Below are 23,232 nucleotides of genomic sequence, written 5' to 3'. Positions count from 1 at the left end.
CCCACGCCCCCCATGGCTACCAGCACCGACGGGCCGGCGGCCGTCACCGATGCCACCACGACCGACTCCACGACCACCGACATGTTGTACCTGGATGAAAAAGCCGGGCGCGGGCAGCAACGCGGCGCTCAAAACGACGGCGACGAATACGGCATCAAAGCCGAGTCCACGGCGCAGGTCGTGAACCGGAGCACCGACGTCGGCCCCATCTACGACGGCCCCATCTACGACGACGATGACAACATGTTACCGCCCGGCGTCGACGCCAACAACGTCGTCTTTTGGGACGGCCCCGACGACCCAGAGAATCCCTACAACTGGAAGCCCTGGATCAAGGTGTTTAATTGTGTCTTGATAAGCGCGCTGACCTTTGTTACGCCTCTAGCATCTTGTACGTTGTTCTTCTTCTTCTTCTTCTTCTTCTTCTTCTTCTTCTTCTTCTTGTTCCTTCTTCTCCTTCTTTTTCTTCCCTTTTTGCTCCCGCCGTTTCACTCGTCAAAACTTCTTCTTCATTAAACCGACAACAAAAAAAAAAAAGAAAAAAGAAAAAAAACTGACCGACAAATGATGTAGCAATGTTTGCTCCGGGCGTACCAAAGCTCATGCGCGAGTTCAAGTCGGATAGCAAAGAACTCGGCGCCTTTTGCGTCTCCGTCTACATTCTCGGCTTCGCGGCCGGCCCGATGCTCTTTGCGCCGCTGTCTGAACTCTACGGACGGACGCGCATCTACCACATTGCCAATGTTGGCTTCATCGGACGTTTTTTTTTTTTTTTGCTCTCCCCTCTCTCACCCCATCTCTTCCCCCTCCGTCTCCTCCTCCTCCTCCTCCTCCTCCTCCTTCTTCTTCTTCTTATTCTCCCCAGCTTGACTAACCGCCTCCTTCCCTTCCCTCTCTCCCCCTTTCCAGCTTTCCTCATCGGCTGCGCCCTCGCACCCACCCTCAACGCCCTCATCATCTTCCGCTTCCTCTCCGGCGTCCTTGGCTCCTGCCCCGTCACCAACGGCGGCGGCAGCATCTCCGACATGATTCTCCAGCAGCACCGCGGCGCCGCCATGGCCGGCTTCTCCATCGGCCCGCTCCTCGGCCCCATCATCGGCCCCGTCGTCGGCGGCATCGTCGCCGAGCGTCTCTCCTGGCGCTGGGTCTTTTGGGTCCTCGTCATTCTCTCCTCCTTTCTCTCCCTCATCTTTTTCGCCTTTTCCCGCGAAACCTATGCGCCCGTGCTGCTCCAGCGCAAGACGGACCGCCTACGACGACGACGACGTCGCCAACAAAACAACAACAACAATAACAACAACAGCAACAACAATACGGCAGCGTTGCTTCGCTCCAAGCTCGACGCTGGGCTCACTCCGCGGGAGCTGTTTCTGCGCGCCATCCTTCGACCATTCAAGCTGCTCGTCTTTTCGCCCATTTGCGCCATTTGCAACGTCTTTGTAGGCATCGCGTACGGGTACCTGTACATTATGTTTACGAGCATCACGCCGCTGTTTGAGCAGCAGTACGGGTTCGATGGCGTGCGCGCGGGCCTCGCGTTTCTGGGCCTCGGCGTCGGCTCCATGCTGGGCGTGGCGTACTTTTCGTCGGCGAGCGACAGATATATCAAGAAAAAGGCAAAAGAAGCGGGCGAGCTGGCGGTAGACGACGACAACGACGACAACGACGACGATGGGGAAGAGGGCATGACGCGCCGTAGACCTAGCGTCGGCGCCATCAAGCCCGAGTACCGCCTCCCGCCGCTGCGTCTCGGCGCTGTACTGCTGCCCGTCGGGCTCTTCATCTACGGCTGGACTGCGCAGTACAAAGTACACTGGATCGTGCCCATCATCGGCACCGCCATCATGGGAGTTGGAAATCTCGTCATTTTCATGGTAAACCCCCCCCCCTTTCCCCTTCTGTTTTTGCATCTTTCATCGTTCAACAAACACACCCCCCGAGCTAACTAACATCTCCCTCTTCTCATAAGTCTCTGCAGCTATATCTCGTAGACACATTCACCATCTACGCCGCCTCCGCTCTCGCCGCCAACTCGGTCGTGCGCTCGCTCCTCGGCGCTGTCCTGCCTCTCGCCGGCGGGCCCATGTACCAGAAGCTGGGCCTGGGATGGGGCAACAGCCTGCTGGCATTCATCGCCGTGGCTCTCATCCCTGTTCCGTGGCTGTTTATGCGGTACGGCGAGTTTTTGCGCAAAAGGTTTGCCATTGAGAGTTTATAGAAAGAAACTTAAACAACGTTTACGATGAATGGCGTGGGATAAAAAGGGAGAATGGCAGTTTGTTGCCGCAATATAGATATCAGGAGATGTGGCATATCCCAAATATACAGGCAACCTATATACTGCTTCTGTTTGCTCGAGGGCACGCGAAGCTTTGCTCAGTCATGGCAGTGCTTCCTTGCCATTTCTAGTGATTCACTGGCTTCACAGCGTCATCATAAATGGGTACCAATCCAACGATTCAGACAAACACATGAATGTCCCTTAGGTTGCTATCAATTTAACGGTTCATTGATTGGTTATTTCAGATATAATACTTCAACGCGTCATTGCAACTGCCTGCTTCGTCTCCGCACTTCTCAGGCGTCTGCGACAATTCATCAGGCTCGCTCTATCCTTTCTCGTCTTGTTGCGTCATAAAACCCCCTTGATTACGGTACAAAAGAAAGCAGAAACTCCATTTTATTGTGCTTTATTTCCATCATTGCAATTTTCCTCCAGCTTGTCAATTTACATCTCGCCAATGCCAAGGTGCTCAGGTTCAGCACGGACAATGCGCAGAGTGTTGGTGTTGCCCATGCCACCCTTCCAGCCCTGGACGACGACGACAGTATCGCCAGTAGTCAGGGTACCAAGCTGCAGAGCCTGGCTGACGGCCCACTTGATGCGCTTGTCGACATCCTCCTGCCAGTTGACCTTGCTGAAGTCGGGCTTGGGCTCGTCGAGGAGGAAGGGGTACACACCGCGATACAGGTGAGCGAAGCGAGAGGTGGTGGCGCTGCGGGTAACCATGAAGATGGGGCAGACGGGGCGGTACTTGGAGAGGAGACGAGCAGACTCGCCAGAGGTGGAGAGGACAATGATGCCACCGGCGCCGAGATCGAGAGAGGCGCGAACGGCGGCCATGGCGCAAGACTCGACGGTGCGGACGGGGCGCTTGACGAGGCTGCACATTTCCTCAAAGTGGGAAACGTAGGGGATAGTGTTCTCAGCCTTGAGGCAGGCCTCGTGCATCTCACGGACGGCCTCAGCTGGGTAGTTGCCCTTGGCGGTCTCGCCGGAAAGCATGACGCAGTCGGCACCGTCGGTGATGGCGTTGCCAACGTCGCTGATCTCGGCGCGCGTAGGGCGGGGGTTCTTGATCATGGACTCGAGCATCTGGGTGGCGCAGATGACGGGCTTGCCAGCGAGGTTGCACATGGCAATCATCTTCTTCTGGGCGGCAAAGACCTCGGCGGCGGGAATCTCGATACCCAGATCACCACGCGCGACCATGACACCGTCCGTCTCGTCGAGGATGTCGCGGAAGTTGTTGAGGCCCTGGCGGTTCTCAATCTTGGCAATGATCTGGATGTTGCGGCCCTCGGGGCCAAGGACGGCGCGAATGTCCTTGATATCCTGGCCAGAGCGGATGAAAGAGGCAAACACCATGTCGACATTGTTCTTGACACCAAACTTGAGATCAGCCTTGTCCTTATCAGACAGGGCGGGGAGGTCGACGTCCGTGTTGGGCAGATTGACACCCTTGCGGGAGGAGATGAAGCCATTGTTGCGGGCGCGGGCCTCAATGGTCTGTTCGTCCTTGATGGAGAGGACGTCGAAAGCAAGGACACCGTCGTCGACGTAGATGATGCGGCCAGGCTGAATGACCTTGGTGATGTTCTTGTAGTCGACGTACCTGAGAAAGTTTGGTCAGCAAATGAGGGGCGATTGGCAGAAAAGGTGAGCTCAGGCGGAGAGGTCGGGGAGGTCGGGGAGCTGCGAGCGGGGCAGTGAAGCTTACATGTTGTCAATGTCGCAAGCAGTCTTGTACTTGTCGTCAGTGGTAATGTTTAGGACGTGGCCGGCAGCAATGGGCAGATCAGCATCGCCCACGGTGTTACCAGTTCGGATTTCGGGGCCCTTTGTGTCGAGAGCAATGGCGCAGGGACGGCCGGGGTGGGTGGCCACGGCCTGGCGGGCATTGTCAATAACGGACTGGTGGTATTCGTACGATCCGTGGGAAAAGTTCATGCGGACAACGTTAAGGCCGGCATCGCGAAGACGGTTAATGGCCTCGACCGAGTTGGTCTTGGGGCCAATGGTGCAAATGATGGAGGAGCGGCGATAATTGTGCTGGGGGCTGTAGGCGGTGTCGAGGGAGGAGAGCCATGAGAGGCGGCCGCCGCCAATGTCGAGATGGTCCTGAGCAGTAGCAGCCATGAGTGAAACGGAGCGCTGACGTTTTGCTTGGGGCATGATGAAGAAAGGAGGAGAAGATAAGCAGGTCTGAAGGCAGAAAGACAAGAGGATAAGACAAAGCTAAGTCAAGGAGGCCGGAACAGGGTCTAGCAAAAAAGTCTGGCTTGGTTAGATGGTGGAGGGGGGTGGATGGCGGGAATGGTTGGTTGAGGAGGGGCGGCAAGCCTAGAAAAAAAAATCAAAGCTGACTTGATGCTTTGGCAGAAAGTGGAATGCAAGCAAGCGGTGGACGGACGGGCAGGCAGGTATCAAGTACTTTTTCCTATTTGACCTGGCAGAGGGACCAATTGATGTCGCACGTTGCTGGGAAGCTCTGGCTGGGGGGGGGGGGAGGAAAGGAGGGGTAAACGAGTCGACTGACGGGCGTGTTTGCCTGGAAGGGGCCTTTGTCTGTGTGTGGTGAGACTGGCCAATATATTTCCCTACATGACATTCGCTATCTAATCGAAATCTACAACATGACAGCATTCTCACTTCATATCTCAATGAAATACCTCGACTTTTGATGCAAATTTGTTTCGTGAGATGGTGGCGGCGGTTTCGGTCGACGGTGCCCCACTACAGCTCTCGTCGCAGTTGTCTCACCAGCAAATTTTGGCATCAACAGAAAGCCCAAGAGCCTTGTAACTAGCTTCGCAGCATCGCTGCTACCTACCTACCTAGGCAGCAATTGCTTACAGGCCCGTTTCGGAGACTTGAACAGCGCCAAAAAAGGGTACAGCCTGTTACTGCTTTCAGTGCTTTTGTCCGCTGAACCGCCGGTCAAGAGGGGCAACACCAGACTGCCCCGCTACAGCTCGCTAATATTAGCCCATCGACCCAGTATAATTAGCTGCCTGTTTTTGCTTCCTTATCTTTGCACCAAAAAAAAATTAGACCAGCAAATAGCTCGTTTTTCATGGGTTCGGTATGCTGTCTTCAGACAACTAGACCACTGGGCTGGGTGAGAAGAATAAGAAATAAGCGTCGCCGGGCCGAGCACCCATTCTTTTTGCATCACAATGAAAGAGTCCAACTCTGCTCATTATTTATTCAGTAAATTCAGTGTCATCGACGTAATATACACACACGCACACACATGTCCGCCGCCAGCCTCTGACGCGCCCTGACGTCAAGGCTACCTCCCGTCTTTGTTCTCGATAATCACTCCCAAAAGTATTCGTGTGTTGGTGGCTCGAGTCTGCGTCTGCCTCGCGCGTTTTCCCAGACCTTGGCTGCTGTCCACCCGTGACGCAGTAACGAAACCTTGGCAACTTGTGCCCAACAACCAGCCCCCTCGTCTTTGCGCCATTTCTTCACATCTCCTTCAAGTCGGTCCGTTCTGAATCCTGCAGAATCACGCTCGTTTCCTTATCTGCAACGCCACCATGGCATCCACACCACCGGTCTGCGGCGCCGGTCCTGCCGCCCTCTCTCCCTGCACCGGAGCATCGGCCCGCTAGCTAGCCTCATTCATCAGCACCACGCCCGCCGCCATACTTTACTAAATACTAACTAAATATTTCCCTCAACAATTTCTCAATAAATAGTTACTGCTCTCTTGCAAAACGGGTCCGCGTATTACTCGACATTACTATTCTCCTTCATTCTCCTTGTAACTCGGACCCCATGTCCCCCTAAAATCGTCGAGTCATGAGCCGCATGTTTCGGGCAATTGGGCTTTGATCGTCGCAATTGGAATCGCTAGCTGAAATCTGGCAACTGGGACCGAGATGCCTGATTCTGAGTCGTGCATGATGATATTACTCCTTGTCCAAGCAGGAGGGTACACGCACCACCACTCTACACTTTCACAGCAACGTCACATTACGAGGTAAAGATTTGGGTCCATGAAGCTCGGCAGTGCTCTTTTCAAAATCAAGACATTAACCATGATTCTATCGCTCAACGGCTCTGTTGCAGCTTGGAAAACAGCAGTCCTACTTGCTCACTTCCGTTCCCAAACAGTTCGCCGTGACCTACTAGCCGGATCCGTTGCATATCCGATCGGGTCTCTCCGTGCATGCACCGGGCCCATGTTAATTTTTAGTTGTCTGCTGTTCCACCGTCAAGTGTTCTGTGGTGTTCGGCCATAGGACATAGGTAACGATATAAACGTACAAAAGGCCTAATTCACGTCAATGAAGGTGTGGATCCACATCTTTACTGCGACACACGAGGCTGCTCGCCAATCTCTCCATCATAATCATCTCTCACACCTGCACAACACGTCACCACCTTAGTCTTGTCGCATCATCTCTTGTCTGCCGCCTTGCTCACTGCCATCATCACTGCCTCTGTCGCATGCTACAATCTCGTTGACCCATGTTTCTATTGGTGGTGGCAAAGGTTGCGGCAACTGCTAGCCAGGGATGTTGGATGAAAGTGGCATCTGCGACTTGACGCCTCTATATCAAGCACTGCAGAACGGACCGAAGAAGATGATTTGATGGGACTGTCAAACATTGCTGCATTGGGCTCAGCACGCGAGGTGGACTGCTCCTGCACTTTTGTTCTTCCAAGCAGGGTATCTACGGCCGAAGAAATTTGCAAACGACACAACGCAATGTCCTGCACACATGCACCAATGACTTGACGAAGCTGTCAGCGGGCCACAGAACGTTCTTGAATCATCGTCTCTGGTTTCACATTAAATTCAGACCAACTTTGCAAAGTCAACCAGCGACATTGTATCCCGTCACTGCGCAGGAAGCGAAGCCACAGAGGCACCTTCCCCAAGAGCAAGCCGAATCAGCATTTCTCGTCCCGGCAACCGAGTCAAAAATCATACAAGTGCTCTCATTCATCATGTTTCAGCCTTGCAGATCCCAGCCTCCGTTTACAGATAAAAAAAAATTCTAATTCCAGCCTCAATCTACCAATCAAAAATGGCAGGCAGCCCGATGACATGGCTCCAACTCGAAATTAAAGGGCCAAACCAGCCTCTTACAAGAGTTTTGATTCTTTCAAGGTGTTTGCTCTCTTCATCTCTGTACAGAGGGTCCGAAACCAATATAATCCCGCCTGGTGCCATGCGCTGCGCCACGCGCGCGACAGAGGCTGAGGTTGGCGGCGTCGACGGGCGGGCAGTCGGGAAACGTCCTGGGTAGGTGCCGTGTGAGGACGCCCCAGCCGCAGCCGAGATACAGAATGCGCTTCAGCGGCCGCGCTCGTACGAGGGGTTCTCCGGCACCTGACGAATCCAGCAGCAGCCCGAGCTCGAGCTGCCGGTTGATGCTGCGAAGCTGAGTCCGGGCTGCGGGCCGGCGGCGAGCTCTTTCTCGGAAAAGAGACTGCCGTTGAAATACAAGGTCTCGCCCAAGATTTTTTCCCCTATTTCGGGCGGATCGTCGTAGTTGGTTAACATGGCTTCTTGATACAGGTCGGAGTAGTCGGATTCCACGATGTGGATGGGCACAGATTAACGCCATGCTGCCGGTAATGTCTTTTCAGCATATGATCTGCAGTCACGGCGCCATCATGCACGACCTTTGCACCTACATGATCAACTGCACGTACGGCGTTTGTCTAGACTTCTTTGCCACATAAGCACACATAGACGTTTGTCATTCGTCATGAAGTATATCTATTGATTCGGTATATGCGACTACTCGTATGCCAGAGCCAAGGGACTGCGAACAGGGAGAGTCCTAAACTGATTTCCAGGCAGCGCATTCTCTGTAAAAGCGAGCTTCAGTCCTCTGCGGAACAACAGACATTGGCTCGAGCCGCCGTAGTGGAACATGCCAAGCTCCTCTCCCTTTTGAATCCTCTTTGGCCAGCCCGTCATAAACTTGGGGAGAATTTCGCACGAGGACACGTCGGCGAGGCCGATGCCAATAAAGCACATTAGACCGACGGGCTCATCGGCCTGTATAAAGACGACGGCGCGCGTCGCAACGTGGCTGAGGTATACTAGATTGAAAAGCGGCGCGGAGACGGGCTCGGTGCCGATGCCGTTGGTCGAGCGCTCCGAAAAGTAGGCACCGGCAATGACCTCGGCGTGCACGACGCTGCCCGACACGGGCGCGGTCCAGCGATGATACGACGTTGTCAGCAACACTGACTGGTGCACGGTGCCGCCTACAAACTTCTCGGCCCATTCGTGATGGTTGAGCATCTCTGAAACGGAGTAGTTTGTAGCCTTGAGCCAAAAACTGTCAACCTCCTTGACTTGCGACCTGATGGCCGACGGCTTGGACTCGCACGAATTTACAACCCACTCCGGCCGGTCTGGGTAGCCGACCGGGCGCAACTTGTCAAAGTCCCTGAAGCGACGGACGAAAAAGTCATCGAAAGACTTGAATCCCCAATGTACTGGGTCGCCTCGAGGGTCGCAGAGAAATAGCTCTTCAAACGTATACCGCTCGCTGCGGTCCAGGTTGGCGTCCTTTTCAATCGCAGCCACGGCCTCGGGAGACAGCCAGTTGCCTGGAGCAGTCGTGATGACGCTCTGGGACTTGCTCGTAGCGAGCAGCTCATCGCGCCAGACACCAAGTATCTCCTTGAAGCAGGCATTGACTTGCGCGTCCAGGAAGAAGGCGTGCCCGCTGGGGGTGCCCATTGCCCAGTCGAGGATGGCCTGAACGGGGACTCCCATGAGCTTGATGCTACCCTTGGTGGAAAGCGTCCAGGTTGGGGCCACTTGGGCAACAATGACGTTGAGCAGCTCAATCATGTGCTCGTACCCTCGGACGAGGCTCCGCGGCGGGCTCGCTTGGTTGACGGCGTTGTAAGGAGCCTTGTTTGGCACTTCCTCAAACATTGCTGCTGCCCACATGCGGAGCTGAGGCCTGCTCTCAATCAACTGTTTTAGTCGGTGCACGGAGGGAAGTAGCTTGGTAGTAGAGCTTTTGGATGTCCTTTCGTCGACGTCGCGGATAAAAGCCTGTAGCCATTGCGCCTCTTCGTCAGGCTGTGAACGCGACATGCTGCGTTGGCAGTCTGGCTGGAGACTTTCATGTCGCTGGCTTGTTGTTATAGTCATTAGAATAGAAATATAGAAACTGCGACTGTTTGATGGGGTTTCTTGCAATTCTCTCGAAATGGAGTGTTGCGAAAAAAAGAAATCAGATGGCGGTGCTATTTACCAAATGTTTTTCCACAGCTGAAGAGCAAAAGTCATACAGAGAAAAAACACTTGAGACGGAAGAGTAAGCTACATAGAGGGGTAATTTTTTGTTCTATTACCAGTAGATGTGCTGGCTGGCAGGGTGCCTGCCGCCTTTGGTCGGTGCATCTGCATCTGCAACATGCAGCATGCAGTCGCAGTAACACATCATCAGACAACTGGACATGCTGCAAGCAAGCCATCTACATTGCTCCTCTGTTTAAGCATCAATTTCTTCTATCGGTTGCTGCTGCAGCGGGCTGGGGGGGGCCGAATTCGAAAAGAGAGAAAGCTACATACATGGATGTCTATTCCGTTTCTCTTGCCGTCTCTTGCCCGCGTTTATCTGCTTTTCAGCCAGACCATCGGGTCTCGACTTCTCCGCCCCAAAGTACCGATTACTGTCTTTCCGTACGGAATGAGACAATGTCTGTCAGACAGCGCAGCAAAACCGGCTGCTGGACATGCCGTCTCCAAAAGGAAAAAAAAAAAGTTGCACCGAAGACGGCCCTCCTTGCACCAATTGTCGACAACTCGGTGTGCGGTGCCATAGATATGGGCCTCGTCCGGCATGGAAGGACAGAAGGCGACTTGGAGAAGGGAGGAAGCCAGGAAGCTCCGCTTACAAGTCGAGAAGCCAAGCAAAACGCATCAACATGTTCAGTCAGGAGCGAAATTTCGACAATTATTCCAACTCCTTGTGCCGATGACACCAGTCTAGCTAATCAGGACAGAGAGCCTAATGTCTTAGTCGCCATCGCAGCAAGCAGCTGACACTCACTTTTGGTCAATTGACGAAGCCGCAATCGAAGTATGGTATTACACGTTTCTCGTTTCCTTTTGACGATGAAATCGGGACCAAAGGAACTAGCTATGGTCCAACGCCTTACTCGCCGGTCTCCCCACCTCAATCATCAAGCTACCAGCCTGATGCCACACTTCTGGATCGAACATCGAACTTTCCATACTTTCGTCAGCCAGACTGTGCACCCAGTGAAGAATCAGCAAAGTTTGGTGTCAATATAGAGCCCTTCTTCGGCTCAAGACACGCTCCGCCGTCGCCTCTTCTCTCCGGTATGGAGTAGACTGCAGCCACATTCTTCACGGCGACCTTTGTTTGAAACGATATTCAATGCGCCGCAGCTGAGACACAAACACACAGCGTGGAGACCAGGGTGTGCAGCTTCCTCATACAAGAGACCTTTTGTTGAGACCTTTGGTTCCATCCTAAAAGAGATCACTGGCTGCGACCCCTGGATTCTGAGCAGCATAATGGACGTAACGGCGTTGGGAATCAGCAAGCGCAAACAATTATCCCACGGCGCTCTCAGCATGCGAGACCTCCTTCATAGAGCTTGCGAGATAGAAGCGGCTCTAGAGGCTGAAATAAAAAAGATAACGAGCCATGCTAACCTTTCATCCGAGTACTTACGCGACCCTGGCCAAAGTCGGTCCCTTCCAGATCACGCCCTACGATCCCGTGTTTTCGGGCATGCAGCATTAATATACCTCAACACAGTCTATTTTGGTGCGTTTAGCGGTGTAGCAAAAAATCATTACAACATCTCCCAGGTACCTCCCTCCCTCTTGGGAGGCGCTGTCAGCCGCAAAGACCTTTGTATACTTGGAATGGGCTTATAGTACCACTGCTAGCCTCGCTACGCCTTCACAGCGTTCAGTCTTTCAAGAAATCAAGGCAGACTTGTCGCTTCTGGATGCCGAAACAGGGTCTCTTCGAGAGCTTAGAAGCAGTGTCGAGCGGTGCTGGAAAAGGATTGACGGGCACACGCCAGACGATTCACCTATGCCGTGCGATTGGAGAAAAAATGCATAAAAGAGAGAAGTGCAATTTTATCTTTCTGTGACATTGTACTATTCAAGCTCGAGCATTCCTGTCAAACAGTATATATCAAGCACATCTAATATGCTGCCTTTTCACTGCGCCTCCCCACCATCCTGCTCATGTCACGTTCCTCGACAGGCACGGTTCCCAAAGTCAAAACTCGATCAACGGCGACTTCAAAGCCATGACGGCGGCCAACGGTAAGTGTTGAAATGTAACTCAGAGTATTGATTGCTTTTTTTCATCTGCAATATTTCCTGACAAACAGTCGCAAATCCCCTCTTCTTCTTGCATCATGTCAACTTGGATCGACAGTGGTGGACCTGGCAGCGGCAAAGTCCTGGCGATCGGCAACAACAAATACTTGGGGCAGCACATGTACATTTCTTCGGGAGCGGCACACTTGAATGACGAGCTTCTATTCGACGGCTTCACGGAAAAAACGTACCGGTCTTCCAGGTGATGGATACGACAAAGGGTTTGCCTTGCTACAATCTATTAGCCGACATCGGTACAAAGTTGGACCGCTGAGTAGGGCGCTTATCAAAAGCCTCGAATGGCAGCCCAGTCCATCTTCTGAGCGTCTGCGACAATTCAAAGCCCTGCGCGATAATTTTTATTTAATCGAAGAGTAGAGAAATATTCCATGTGACGTCCTCGCGATGGCAGACCTCAAAATGACGGAGCGCCCACCGTGGCCGGAGCGGTAGCCATTCTGCCGGATGGCTGCAAAAGTCATCATCCGCACACTCGACGCACATGATTGTAACTATATGCCTCATGGCGCACATCAGGTGTCGAGTTTCAGTTCTGCAGCCTGTACACGTGTCTGTGGCAGGTCGCGCTGCATCACGCGCTGCTGCTGCGGACTCGCAACTGAGCGTGTAGCCATGATATTAGCATATCAGATATCTCGGCTCTAATTTGCCTGTGTGGACCGAGTATGTCAATATGCATAGGTTGTTGATGCTTTCTTCTCCAGGGGCCTGCTTTCCTCTACTCAATTTCCTGAGTAGAAATGGCCGCATATGAGGAGCGTTCTGATCGTCATGGCTCCGGCTCAGCCACTCAAGATGAGCAGAGCCTCCTCATCTCACCAGCCCCTCGGGGCTCTAAAAGCACCCAGTCACATTACATCATTTTCAAATGCTTCTTTCTCAGCATCTGCATGGAGATTAGCAATGTTCTCATCACGATTCCACTCAATCAAATCTTGGAAAGCATCATCTGTCGACAACTAGTCTCCGACCACGCAAGCGGCATAGATCCCCGCTGCAAGAATGAAAACGTCCAACGAGAGCTGTCGTTTATTCGCGGCTGGCAGCTTACGTTTGATCTTATCCCTGGGCTCCTCACTGCAATGATGTACGGTCTGGCTGCGAAGAAATATGGGAGGCAGTTCATTCTGGCACTGGCTGTACTGGGTGCCACCCTAGCCGCCACCTTTGTCCTAGTCGTCTGTATGTCGCATCTGTATTTACTCATATAAATACTTGCGGAATCAGTGGCTGCAATTACTGACTAGCACTGCAGGTTCTTTTCCGGCCGTCTTCTCGCCGCGTCTAGTCTGGCTATCGTCTACCTTTACATTCATCGGAGGTGGTGTGCCCGTCTTCAATGCCATGATCTTTGCTCTTCTAAGTGATGCTGTTCACGAAAGCAAGAGGTATTTGACGCAAAAAGTCCGTGGCGGCCATTACAATTGCGCTAAACGCTAAATAGATCAACCACGTTCTTCTACGTCAACGCTACACCTATCGGCAGCCAAGTCGTCGGTAGCTTGATGGCGTCTGCGCTCATACGAATGAGCGTTTGGGTGTCTGCTTATTGCGGCGCTCTACTGGCCATGACTGCCACCTTGACTGCATTCTTCTTCTCGGTAGATGTTTCCAAAGGTAAACCAGACACGGCGATTACTGGGGACGAGGAAGAGCCACAAACACTTGGTGGGCGGCTCCAACAAATCTCAAACGCTGCCATGTGGTTTACACGACAGAATTTCTTGTCCATCTCGCTTCTATCTACCTTGCTAGTGTCTACTCTAGGTCGCTCCGCGCCCGACATCCTTCTACAATATGTCACTAAACGATACGGATGGACATGGGCGGACGTGAGTCTCATCTTTCTTTTCTCGCTACCCGTATTCTTCTCGTCACGGGCATTTCTGGTAGCACAAAGCAGAATTCTAACTTGGCAATTCAGTCTTCGTTATTGCTATCCATACACTGGCTCATAACCCTTATTCTTCTCACGGCTGTTCTCCCAGCCGTCACGCAGTTTCTCGTTCAAGCACGAGGCATGCCTTCGCAGACAACAGATCTACTTCTCGCACGCTTCAGCATCGTTGCCTCCTCAATTGGGGCCTTTGTCATTGGAGCCTCGAGCAAGGTTCCCTTGATGACTATCGGTCTTGGCCTGTTCACCTTGAGCTACGCGTACCCAATGCTGGCGCGAAGCCTGCTAGCATCAGTGGTTGACAAGCGCCACACCGACGTCATGTACACCACCATTAGCATATTCGAGGCTTTGGGTTCAATTATTGCTGGTCCGCTTCTATCTGCGTCGTTTCGCCAAGGTTTGGTTTGGGGGACAGAGTGGCTGGGTCTGCCATTCTTGCTTGCTGGAGCGTTTTTTGGATCTGCCGTCATCGTTCTCAGCTGCGTACGACTCGTCAGTAATTTCGAAACGAATGTTTAGGCCTAAAAAGGGTAGAAATACGAACTGCGCACACTTTTGATATAGGTCACGGTGATCAATCATTGTTTCCATCACCATCACCGTCTGTACCGAGGGCGACACCATAGACACTGACGGCTTTTTCCCGGAGGAAAGCGTTTTGTTCTTTTGCATTTTTATCCACATCCAGAAACATGAAAATACCCGCTGCACTGACAAGATCCAGAGCAAACAAAAAGTACAATGGCGCTCTGTGGCTCTTTGAACCTCCACCTGGCGATGCGTCAATGACGGCGCTGCTGATCGAGGGCCCCGTCAGACTGGATGCTTGCCGAATAACACTAAATACTGAAAAGAAGAGATACTCGTATCCTCTCGGGGTGACGGAGCTGGTCATAATTTGCGCATAGCTGTCACAAGGACAGACAATTAGGCCATAAATCACTTGATATGCCCAAATTTCAGGTATGTTCTGGAACCTGCCGAACCTTGTAGTCCAGTTGCCAATTATGCCCCAGGCAGTCCAGCAAAATGACAGCCAGCGTGATTACAGAGAACATGGTTTTTGGCCGTAGATGGTATCGCTTTTGGACCGGCCAAAATGCGCTGATTCCAACCATTATACTACTTACAGCCTATATGGTATTTGCTTGAAGATGTCTCAGGCTGCTTTCTATGTATTCCAAGCCGCGACACCACCTCGACCGTACCATGAAGAACATATCTCAATGCATCCCGGTGCATTTCACACAAATCATCAATCGGTGAGATGGCCGAGTTGGTTATGGCGCCAGGTTAAGGTCACCTTAGCATCATTCCTGGTGGAGCAATCCTCATGGGTTCGAATCCCATTCTCATCAGACAATTTGTTTCTTTTCTTTTTTTTTTTTGCCCTTCTGCTCAGTTGAGCGCACTTTTTTTTCCATCGCCTACCCGTCACCGAAGGATTTCCAGTACGAGGACTTGACCACACCATTCTTCTATGGTGGATTGTAACGTCCTAGCGATAGGATAACGATACTGTAAAAATACTTGGTTTACTGTAACATCGAAAATGCCGCTTGGGCAGGATCGATGCTCGTCTTCATTATACTGGTCAAATCAAAATTTCTTTCCAGCAAATAATCGCGCGACTTCGTATTAGTCGCTCGCTTAACATCACCAATTGGCTCATCGGTACTGACTAACAAGACAAAGGGTGAGGTAACGTTAGCTCGAGGAAGAATTCCAGTCGATTTGCTGGGTCTTGAATTGGTAAAAACGTCTTCCCTAGAGCAGGCCAGTATCACCTAATTTATACCAGAGGCATCTAGTTACCTAGTTATCACTGGTGTAACGGTGCAATCCAAGTGCCTAATTCAGAAATGCATACTAGTCTGACTAGGCTTTTCATCGACCGAACAATTCACAGAAGATTGGGAAAGTGACAAAGACTAGAAGCATAATTTAACTAGATTTAGATTTTTCTAGAAATTGAATGTTGTATTCACAAATTTCCTTTTCTTTTTCTCTTTCTACACATCCCACCACTGGCCTGTTATGCTATGCCACATCACTAGCCACACCCAGCCGCAGCACGTGAGCCAAGTCCCTGCGTCCGAGGCCCCCAAGCCAAAAGCAGAGCTCGGCTACCCACTTTCGGCGCCGTCACCCGCTGGCCACTCCGCCTGACGAGTTGTTGCCCACGCAACCACCACCATCGTCACCTTCATCAGCCCATCTCCAAGACCTCGACCAGAACCAGAACCTACGAGCCCTACGAGCCCACCAGACGGCGAACACCTACCCTCACATTACGAATTTTTCTCAGTCGCAAATATGGTTGTAAGTTGTTCAGACTCCCTCTACCCCCTCTGTGTGGCAGCTAGCTGCTGCTCGCCGAACGTTGCGATTGAAACCGGAGCAAAGGATTCGGCGGGCACCTTTCTACATGCACCGTTTTCTTCCCTTCTCCTGTTCAAGACAAACCCTTTCCCCTTTTCTTTTGAATGGCATGTTTACGCAACCAATCTCTTGGTTTTGGGCATTTGTCTAAGACGATCTTCCTTCTCTTGCAGCTCCTTAACCTACTGACGTTCGGATTATGGTCAAAGGTCGGAAGATTGACGCACTATGCCTTTGACGCTGTCATCAGTACGTACACCCTCCCCTTTACCCCTTGGTCTCTTTTCTTTCCCAGCCACGCGCACGTGGAAACTCTAACCCGTTACCCTTTGCTTATAGTTTCTGCGTTTCTCGCGGGTATGAAGCGATCGACCGGTTTGACGTGAGTGAAATACGAACCGAACCTCTTCCTCCCTTCGGTAGATGGAACAACGTTATTACTTTAGAAGAACAAGGCAAAAAACAATAATTTGGACAACGAAAGCTAACCAGGCAAGCATCAACAGCTTCAAGACGGAAAAGGTCGCCGGCGACAACAAGGAGGCCAACAAGTGGATCAACAAGTATCTCGGCCTCGGCGAATGGGTCATGGACCAGTCCGTGGCCATTGCCGGCTCGAGCAGCTTCTTTGAGCGCACGCGATAGACGGGGGTGTTGGAGAACGAAAGACGCACGGGGGGGAATGATTGTTGCAAACTGCCAGGCTTCACGGATCGAAAACCCTTCGCTACTCAGATTCATTCAAGGCCGCCGCTGCCGCTGCCGCCGCCCCAAACAATCGGCGCCTCTGTCCCTGCCTGGGCGTCGACCTATGGGAATAGCGGGAACATGACAGTGGGTGTCGACGGCCGTGTGCCATTATATTGTCATTTTCGGCGTTTTGGGAAATTTGGTTTACCTCATGTACGCACGGCTTAGGACTATTTATTACGAGATATGGAGTTTCATCGTGTTTATTTGCCTGCTTCCCATGTTCATGAGCCTTGCGTAGGAAAGCGAACGATTTATTTACGCCTAGCGATGATCGCCTGCTCATCATCAACGGGTAAGTTAAAGAACACTGGACAAATACTACTCGCATAAAAAATCAAGTACAGAATGGATCGCTGTTGGTATAAAATCTGGTACATTGGCATCTGGTATCCTAATGCTCCTTTCCTAGCTCCGCCAAAAATTCGGGCGGCACATCATTTTCACTGTCAATTCGTTTAGAATCTGTCGTGGCTTCGCTCCCATCAATGACTCCAGTCTTTTCCTCTTTGGATGATGCATCATCAGTTGATCCAAGTAAATCTGGTGGGACTTCATTGTCGCTCTCATCCACAATTTGACGTGCAGGCTGCGGCTCTTGGCCTTGTTCGCTCTGCATCGTGTTTGGTTCCGATGGAGCGTCCCCCTCGAAGAAGGTCTTTAGCATATTCTGAGCTTCACGAAACGCCTCCAGCTCTGCTCCCACGGCACACACCAGCAAGTTCCAGCCTTCGGATTCGGCCTTGTTCAAACATCGTTCCAACTGTGTGACAACCTCGTCCATCTTTGCCAACTGTTCTTGGATGAGGCTCTCTTGCGAAGGCACTTTTTCTTTGCCCTTTGTGGATGGCGGGGCTTGTGGCGCCCCCGTCTTCATAAGGTGCCGCAAACTTGATTCGAAGCTCGTCACGAGTGTCGTCACCTCACGCCACGCGATACTGCCGTCCTCCAATGCCCGCCTTTCTTTGCTGATCTGTTTTCTGCGCCTATCGAGTAAAGCTACCTCCTTCTCCCACCAGGATTTGGCCATGGCGGGCGTTCGCCGTTCGGGAATGAGTCGCATGAATTCCATGCCGCCGGGACTTCCGCCAGTGTCACTGACAGAGTCCGGCAAAGAGAAAACTTCTAGGTCGAGCGGCTGGATGGGCGGATGCATCATTATTGATTGCAGCTCAGCATCGATATCTTTGAGTGCACCACGATAACCACTAAGGCCAGCATCACGTCGGTTTTGCGCATCTTCAATCCTTTCTCTGACAAATTTGCGCTGATTTCGCATTGCCATGAGCTTCTCTTCTAGCTGTCTGATTTCCTGTGTTAGAGATTCGTATTTTGACCCTAAATCTCGAATCTCCTTGCTCAACGGTTCTTCGTCATCTTCTTCAAGGTCATGGAGCTCACTGCTGATGCCAGTTCGCTTCACCGATAAACGCGACAGAAGAATGAGAGCATTTTTGCGCTCCGATAGTGCTGCATCGACATGTGCGTCCTCTTCTCGCTTAAGTTCCACCAGGGCTGCCATGGCTTTGCGCAAGCCGGCTCTGGCCGATCTGAGACCCAGGGGCTTACCACCGGTTGGTTGCCGTACTGGTATGACGTTGCCGTCTTTATTCGAGCGGGCCGGCATATGCAGAGAATTGAGCATTCTTGACTTTGACGCCGCCGTTGAGTTGAGGGCTCCGGTAGGCGTGCTGCTACCTGTACCACTAAAGTCCTCTTCATCATCGGGCAATCTGCCGCTGCCGGCTACTAGCCCCGTAGCTTGGAGATCCAACAACTGCTGTATATCTTGCTCGATGGCGCGTTCCCTCCGATTAAAGGCACGCCATGCGGAATCTGGGCGTATTCGGCTCTGCTGCCGAGATGGCTGGAATAGCAGGCTGCCTAATTGGGCAGTGCTGGCGGCGACTATGCCTCGAGATCGGCCAGCGTCGGAGCTCCCCCGTGATTGATTGCTTTCCAAGACCGAACCAGCAATCGGGGGAGGTGGTCCGTGGAACATGGCTCGCCTTTTGGGTGCGGAAGGTGAGCCAGGCGAGCTAGATGCATAGTTACTCCAGCCATCAGTGGAATCGTCTCGGAAAGCCGGCCCAAGATGCCGGCGCTCATCGTAGCTATATTCTCGCGACATCTCGGGATATTCTGGCTTTGGCTCAAGCTCTTGGAGTTGGTATTCTGTCGAGGATCGTGCTCGCGGGCTGCGAAAAGCGGCTAGTATCGGGGACCGTATTGTAGGGTTGCTTCTGCGATTCGGGGCGGACGAGTTGGGCATGTCGGCTGCTTGTCGGTCGGACGTGCTGTAAGCGAAGCAGGCACGATGGCGGGAATTATGGCATTATGGCATCAGGAAGTAGTAAACGACACAAGAGACAAAACACGGACTGAATTTGACACAATGTCAGGTCGTGGCAGATGGACGAAAGTGCTCACGAGGCCAGCTGTGCAAGTGGAGAGTCTCAAGGGAGCATGTGCCGCGAGCCAGAGGTGCCTGCTTGCCTGCCGAGCTACGTGGTGAGGCTACAGCTTCGCTACAGGTAGGGGGACATCAGATGGGAGGTGTCGATCAAGCATGCGGGTTGGATTACTTTTCAATAAATCTCCAGTCTGCCGCAGGTCTCCTGTGGTAATCATTGGTTGATTGAAATATTTTGAAATTATTACCTCGTGTCAAACAAGATATCAGGTGCTTCCTATCATGGCAACTGAGGAAGTGTCGAGCGGGTGGTGGGGCGGTCAACAGTACATACCAACGGATACAGGTAATGGCTGCAATGAGTGATGAGTTGGTACCTAAATAGTACCTTAGGTAACAACGCGTACCAAGTACCTACTTGCGGGGCGTTGTTTGCAGCAAAAGAAACATCCTGCTATACTTTTGCAGGTAGGTCAGAAGCGCGAAAAGGAAAAAAAAAAAAGAACAAAACCTTGCCCACAAGAGCCCAGCAGCTTGACCGATCATTATTTACCACGGTCTAGTTAGACTGCTGCTTGGCACTGATTAACAGGTTCCTGATTATACCCAAGGGAAGGCGTGGTGATTTGTTCAGGTTCATTCGAGGCCCACAGTAGCACTGCGCGTCGATACCAAGACGATCAGATACAAGTACAGAATACCAGTTGGCTGGGTAGAAAACAAGGAGAAGCAGCACGAGACAAGGCCAGAACCAGCTTGCGCTTTTTGCCCAAGGCGGACCCCGTCCCTCAAGTTTCAAACTGCCAACAGAGTTGGCGCCCGCATCGTCGTCATTACTTTCTTGGATCATTATTCAAGCGAGCAAAGCCACTGGCCAACCCTACCAAGTTCCAGCATTCGCCGCGCTTGGGCTGGCCAAGTTGTGAGGCTGCACGAGTCTCAAGATTTACTATCCGTACTTCTTGTCTCGCTCTGCCGCAAGACAAAGGCTCTGCCCGGTTAAGCAGTGCTGAGCCCCTACCTACAGCCCACAGGCGCCATCGTCTCACCACATCGACGACTGCAGAGGTACTGACTGCAGTCCCTCCGCCCGCCAAATGAGCCAATCACAGCAGGTGCCCTCAGCGCGACCACCACCCGTCATGGGGCGCTACGACAATTCCCACGACGAGCTGCACATGGCTGCCGGCACGCAAATGCCCCTTCACGAGTATCCTCCCCAGATCAAGTTTGACCACGCACAGCCGCCATTGCCAGCGCCTTCCCAGCGTCTCTCTTCTGCGACCGCCTCCGCCAGCGCCAGATCCTCGGCCGTTCCCAACGTCCTGCAACCCGGTGGCATGGCATCGCGGCCGCATCCAATGTCTTCCAACGCCACCCCCCAGCTGCCCGGCCTTCACGGCTCGATGCCGCCTCAGCATGGCCTCCAGCAGCAGTCACACTCTCAGCAACAGTCCCCGATGCAGGAATACTCTCCCGCCGGCAAGCCTCCCTTGAGCCTCTCTCACAGCTACTCGCGCTCCAGCCCCGCAGCCGGCTACGATGCGGCTTCCTCGTCGTCTTACCATGCCTATACTCCTACCACGCCAGGCGGCTCATCGGCGCAGTTTGTCTCTACCCCGGATGCCAACAAGTACGGCCCTCCCGGCTCCCAGCGCAACATCGCAAACACCCCATTGGGTCTGGCCGACATTCGTCCCCGCGCCGACTCGAGCATGTCCGACGGCTCTCCCAGCGGCATGGGCTACGACGTCGTAAATGCCCAGCCAGGGCCTAGCAATTATCTCGCACCTTGGGCCGTGTACGCCTTTGATTGGTGCAAATGGAGACCACAGGGCAACAGCGCTGGCAAGATTGCTGTTGGCAGCTATCTCGAAGATGGACACAACTTTGTACGTATCTATTCCGCCTCGCGCCGGCGCCGACTAACTAGCCCAGATTCAAATTCTCGACTCTCACATTGTTCCGACGCCTCAAGAAGTGTACACACCCGGCGCCTCCAAATACAACCTCGAATTCACAAAACTTGCCGAAGCTACACACTCGTACCCCGTAACTCGTCTATTATGGGAGCCGCCGTCCTCGCAGAAGCAGTCTACAGATCTCTTGGCCACTTCGGGCGATCATCTTCGACTATGGTCGCTGCCATCCGACACGCCATCCAACCCCGGCAACACCATTACACGTAGTGGTCCCCGTGACCCTGCCGCCGCCAAACTGACACCTCTTGCGCTCTTGTCAAACTCAAAGACGCCCGATCACACAGCTCCTCTGACGTCTCTCGACTGGAACACCGTTTCTCCCAGCCTCATCATCACCTCCAGCATTGACACTACCTGTACAATCTGGGACATTCCTTCGCTGACTGCCAAGACGCAACTGATTGCACACGACAAGGAAGTCTACGATGTGAGATTCTGCGCCAACAGCGTCGACGTTTTCGTGAGCTGTGGCCAGGACGGCAGCGTGCGCATGTTTGATCTCCGCAGCCTAGAACACTCCACCATCATTTACGAGCCTACCGGAAAGGATGACCGACGTAAGATGCCTTCCATCCGCTGCCATTGAATCGCCGCGCTAACACCATTTAGTTGATGGCTCAGGACGCAACAGTCCTACACAAGCTCAGCAAACCATGGCTAATCCTCCTCCTCTGCTGCGTCTCGCCACCTCTCCACACGATACCCATCTCCTGGCTACATTTGCCCAGGACTCTAACATTATTCGCGTTCTCGACGTACGGCAGCCCGGTCAGGCTCTTCTCGAGCTGCATGGCCACAGCGGGTCAATCAACTGCCTAGAGTGGTCCCCTCTTCGACGTGGCACATTGGCTTCTGGTGGTGACGACTGTCAGGTTCTGATCTGGGACCTCATCAACTCGGGCTCTTCTATTCCCGCAAACGGATCGCAGGAGAACACGCGGAGCCCTGTTGCTAGCTGGGAATGCGATTATGAAGTGGGCAACCTGGGCTGGACACCACATCTGCAAGGTCACGACTATGGCGAATGGCTGGGTGTCAGTGCAGGACGAGGTATCTGGGGTGCACGGCTCAATTAACACCCTCTTCGCCCGAGCGCAAGGCTCGGGTATGCACCAGCCGCTTAAAACCAATGACACAGAGTGGCCTTTTTAGACCTATTCTTTGGAAGGAATTTCGTGTTATGGAAATGTTTGTCATGTCCTTTCCTTTGTTCGGCATCTGACAAGCTGGCTCGCGAGATTGTGTGGTGCGTTGATCATGGCGGCAAGCTGCACAATGATGGAGAGCTGGGTAATCGAATCTTCATACCCTGGTGCTCATGGGGAACATATATAGGGAGTTGTAGGTCATTGAATTTCAATACATTCGACACATCCACAGCCCACGCTCATGTCGTCAGAAAAGCAATCCTTACAAGCGGTGAACGCTGCCACCTATCGCTGGCCGTACTACGGCTTTGCCAAATATTTTGCGCTCCGATATATCCCTCAACGCTCTAGGCACACTTTCCAAGCCCTCATACATGACTGACAGGGTAGGTTTGACGCTCAAGTACTCGAGCATCGGGTACAGCTGCTCCCAAATCTCCTCTCTACGGGCAGGGTTTTCTCTTAGAGACTGCCCAAAACGCTAAACACACATTAGCAAAAAAGGTTGTGCCGTGAAAGGTAAGGCGACATACATATCCAATCAGTTCCACCTGCTTCAAAAGAATGCGATTCATGGCAATCTTTTCAAAGTTGCCATCCAAGCCTGCGAAGCCCACCACGACGATGCGTCCTTTGGAGGCCATGCACCTGAGGCTGGGCTCGACCAGGCCGACTGGGTCAAACACGACGTCCACGCCTCTGCCCCCCGTCATGGCATTGACCTTCTCCCACCATTTTTTATCCGCGGTATAGTTGACGCACTCGCTTGCGCCATAGCCCTTTGCATACTTGCACTTGTCGTCGGAGCCGGCGGTACCGATGACGCGGCAGCCACGCGAGGCCGCGATCTGGCATGCCATGACACCGAGGCCGCCCGCGGCGGCGTGCACGAGGACCGTCTCGCCCGCGCGCAGGCGGCCGGCCGAGACGAGGCCGTCGTAGGCCACGGGCAGCGTTGCGGCGAGCCCGGCGGCGGCCTCGACGGGCC

General features: G+C 52.9%; 9 protein-coding genes across 9 annotated transcripts in view; 4 read left to right on the top strand and 5 right to left on the bottom strand.

The window, feature by feature from the left end:
• Positions 1-12: 12 nt before the first annotated feature.
• BBA_00544 (Major Facilitator Superfamily protein) lies at positions 13-2,218 on the top strand (the record flags this gene model as incomplete). The annotated part of the gene is made up of 4 exons (XM_008595641.1): positions 13-391; positions 574-759; positions 910-1,874; positions 1,979-2,218. 4 exons carry the CDS (start codon positions 13-15, stop codon positions 2,216-2,218), a joined length of 1,770 nt encoding a protein of 589 aa, XP_008593863.1.
• Positions 2,219-2,728: 510 nt separating this feature from the next.
• Positions 2,729-4,456, bottom strand: BBA_00543 (pyruvate kinase; the record flags this gene model as incomplete). The annotated part of the gene is made up of 2 exons (XM_008595640.1): positions 2,729-3,896; positions 4,002-4,456. The coding sequence occupies 2 exons, from the start codon at positions 4,454-4,456 to the stop codon at positions 2,729-2,731; spliced, it is 1,623 nt and encodes a 540-aa protein (XP_008593862.1).
• Positions 4,457-7,422: 2,966 nt separating this feature from the next.
• On the bottom strand, positions 7,423-7,805 carry BBA_00542 (uncharacterized protein; the record flags this gene model as incomplete). The annotated part of the gene is made up of 2 exons (XM_008595639.1): positions 7,423-7,540; positions 7,615-7,805. 2 exons carry the CDS (start codon positions 7,803-7,805, stop codon positions 7,423-7,425), a joined length of 309 nt encoding a protein of 102 aa, XP_008593861.1.
• A 240-nt stretch (positions 7,806-8,045) lies between these two features.
• BBA_00541 (phosphatidylserine decarboxylase family protein) lies at positions 8,046-9,368 on the bottom strand (the record flags this gene model as incomplete). Its single annotated transcript, XM_008595638.1, has 1 exon — positions 8,046-9,368. The coding sequence occupies one exon, from the start codon at positions 9,366-9,368 to the stop codon at positions 8,046-8,048; it is 1,323 nt and encodes a 440-aa protein (XP_008593860.1).
• A 3,041-nt stretch (positions 9,369-12,409) lies between these two features.
• BBA_00540 (MFS transporter, putative) lies at positions 12,410-14,088 on the top strand (the record flags this gene model as incomplete). Its single annotated transcript, XM_008595637.1, has 4 exons — positions 12,410-12,851; positions 12,925-13,057; positions 13,114-13,501; positions 13,594-14,088. The coding sequence occupies 4 exons, from the start codon at positions 12,410-12,412 to the stop codon at positions 14,086-14,088; spliced, it is 1,458 nt and encodes a 485-aa protein (XP_008593859.1).
• Positions 14,089-15,885: 1,797 nt separating this feature from the next.
• Positions 15,886-16,596, top strand: BBA_00539 (Protein of unknown function DUF1748; the record flags this gene model as incomplete). The annotated part of the gene is made up of 4 exons (XM_008595636.1): positions 15,886-15,891; positions 16,125-16,200; positions 16,291-16,333; positions 16,458-16,596. 4 exons carry the CDS (start codon positions 15,886-15,888, stop codon positions 16,594-16,596), a joined length of 264 nt encoding a protein of 87 aa, XP_008593858.1.
• Positions 16,597-17,095: 499 nt separating this feature from the next.
• Positions 17,096-18,973, bottom strand: BBA_00538 (Atg28p-like protein; the record flags this gene model as incomplete). The annotated part of the gene is made up of 1 exon (XM_008595635.1): positions 17,096-18,973. The coding sequence occupies one exon, from the start codon at positions 18,971-18,973 to the stop codon at positions 17,096-17,098; it is 1,878 nt and encodes a 625-aa protein (XP_008593857.1).
• A 1,238-nt stretch (positions 18,974-20,211) lies between these two features.
• BBA_00537 (WD domain-containing protein) lies at positions 20,212-22,172 on the top strand (the record flags this gene model as incomplete). The annotated part of the gene is made up of 3 exons (XM_008595634.1): positions 20,212-21,006; positions 21,053-21,653; positions 21,706-22,172. The coding sequence occupies 3 exons, from the start codon at positions 20,212-20,214 to the stop codon at positions 22,170-22,172; spliced, it is 1,863 nt and encodes a 620-aa protein (XP_008593856.1).
• Positions 22,173-22,506: 334 nt separating this feature from the next.
• Positions 22,507-23,232, bottom strand: part of BBA_00536 (Alcohol dehydrogenase superfamily, zinc-containing) — a gene marked incomplete at both ends in the record, with an annotated part of 1,266 nt that continues 540 nt past the window's right edge. Inside the window, 2 exons of the mRNA XM_008595633.1 lie at positions 22,507-22,725; positions 22,778-23,221. Of these exons, the coding sequence (XP_008593855.1) occupies positions 22,507-22,725; positions 22,778-23,221 (663 nt within the window). The remainder of the gene's footprint in view (positions 22,726-22,777; positions 23,222-23,232) is intronic.

The sequence above is a fragment of the Beauveria bassiana genome (genome assembly GCF_000280675.1).
Source record: "Beauveria bassiana ARSEF 2860 unplaced genomic scaffold BBA_S00001, whole genome shotgun sequence".
Taxonomy (NCBI): domain Eukaryota; kingdom Fungi; phylum Ascomycota; class Sordariomycetes; order Hypocreales; family Cordycipitaceae; genus Beauveria; species Beauveria bassiana.
The sequence above is the reverse complement of the archived record's forward strand: the minus strand, read 5'-3'. Positions and strand labels throughout refer to the sequence as shown.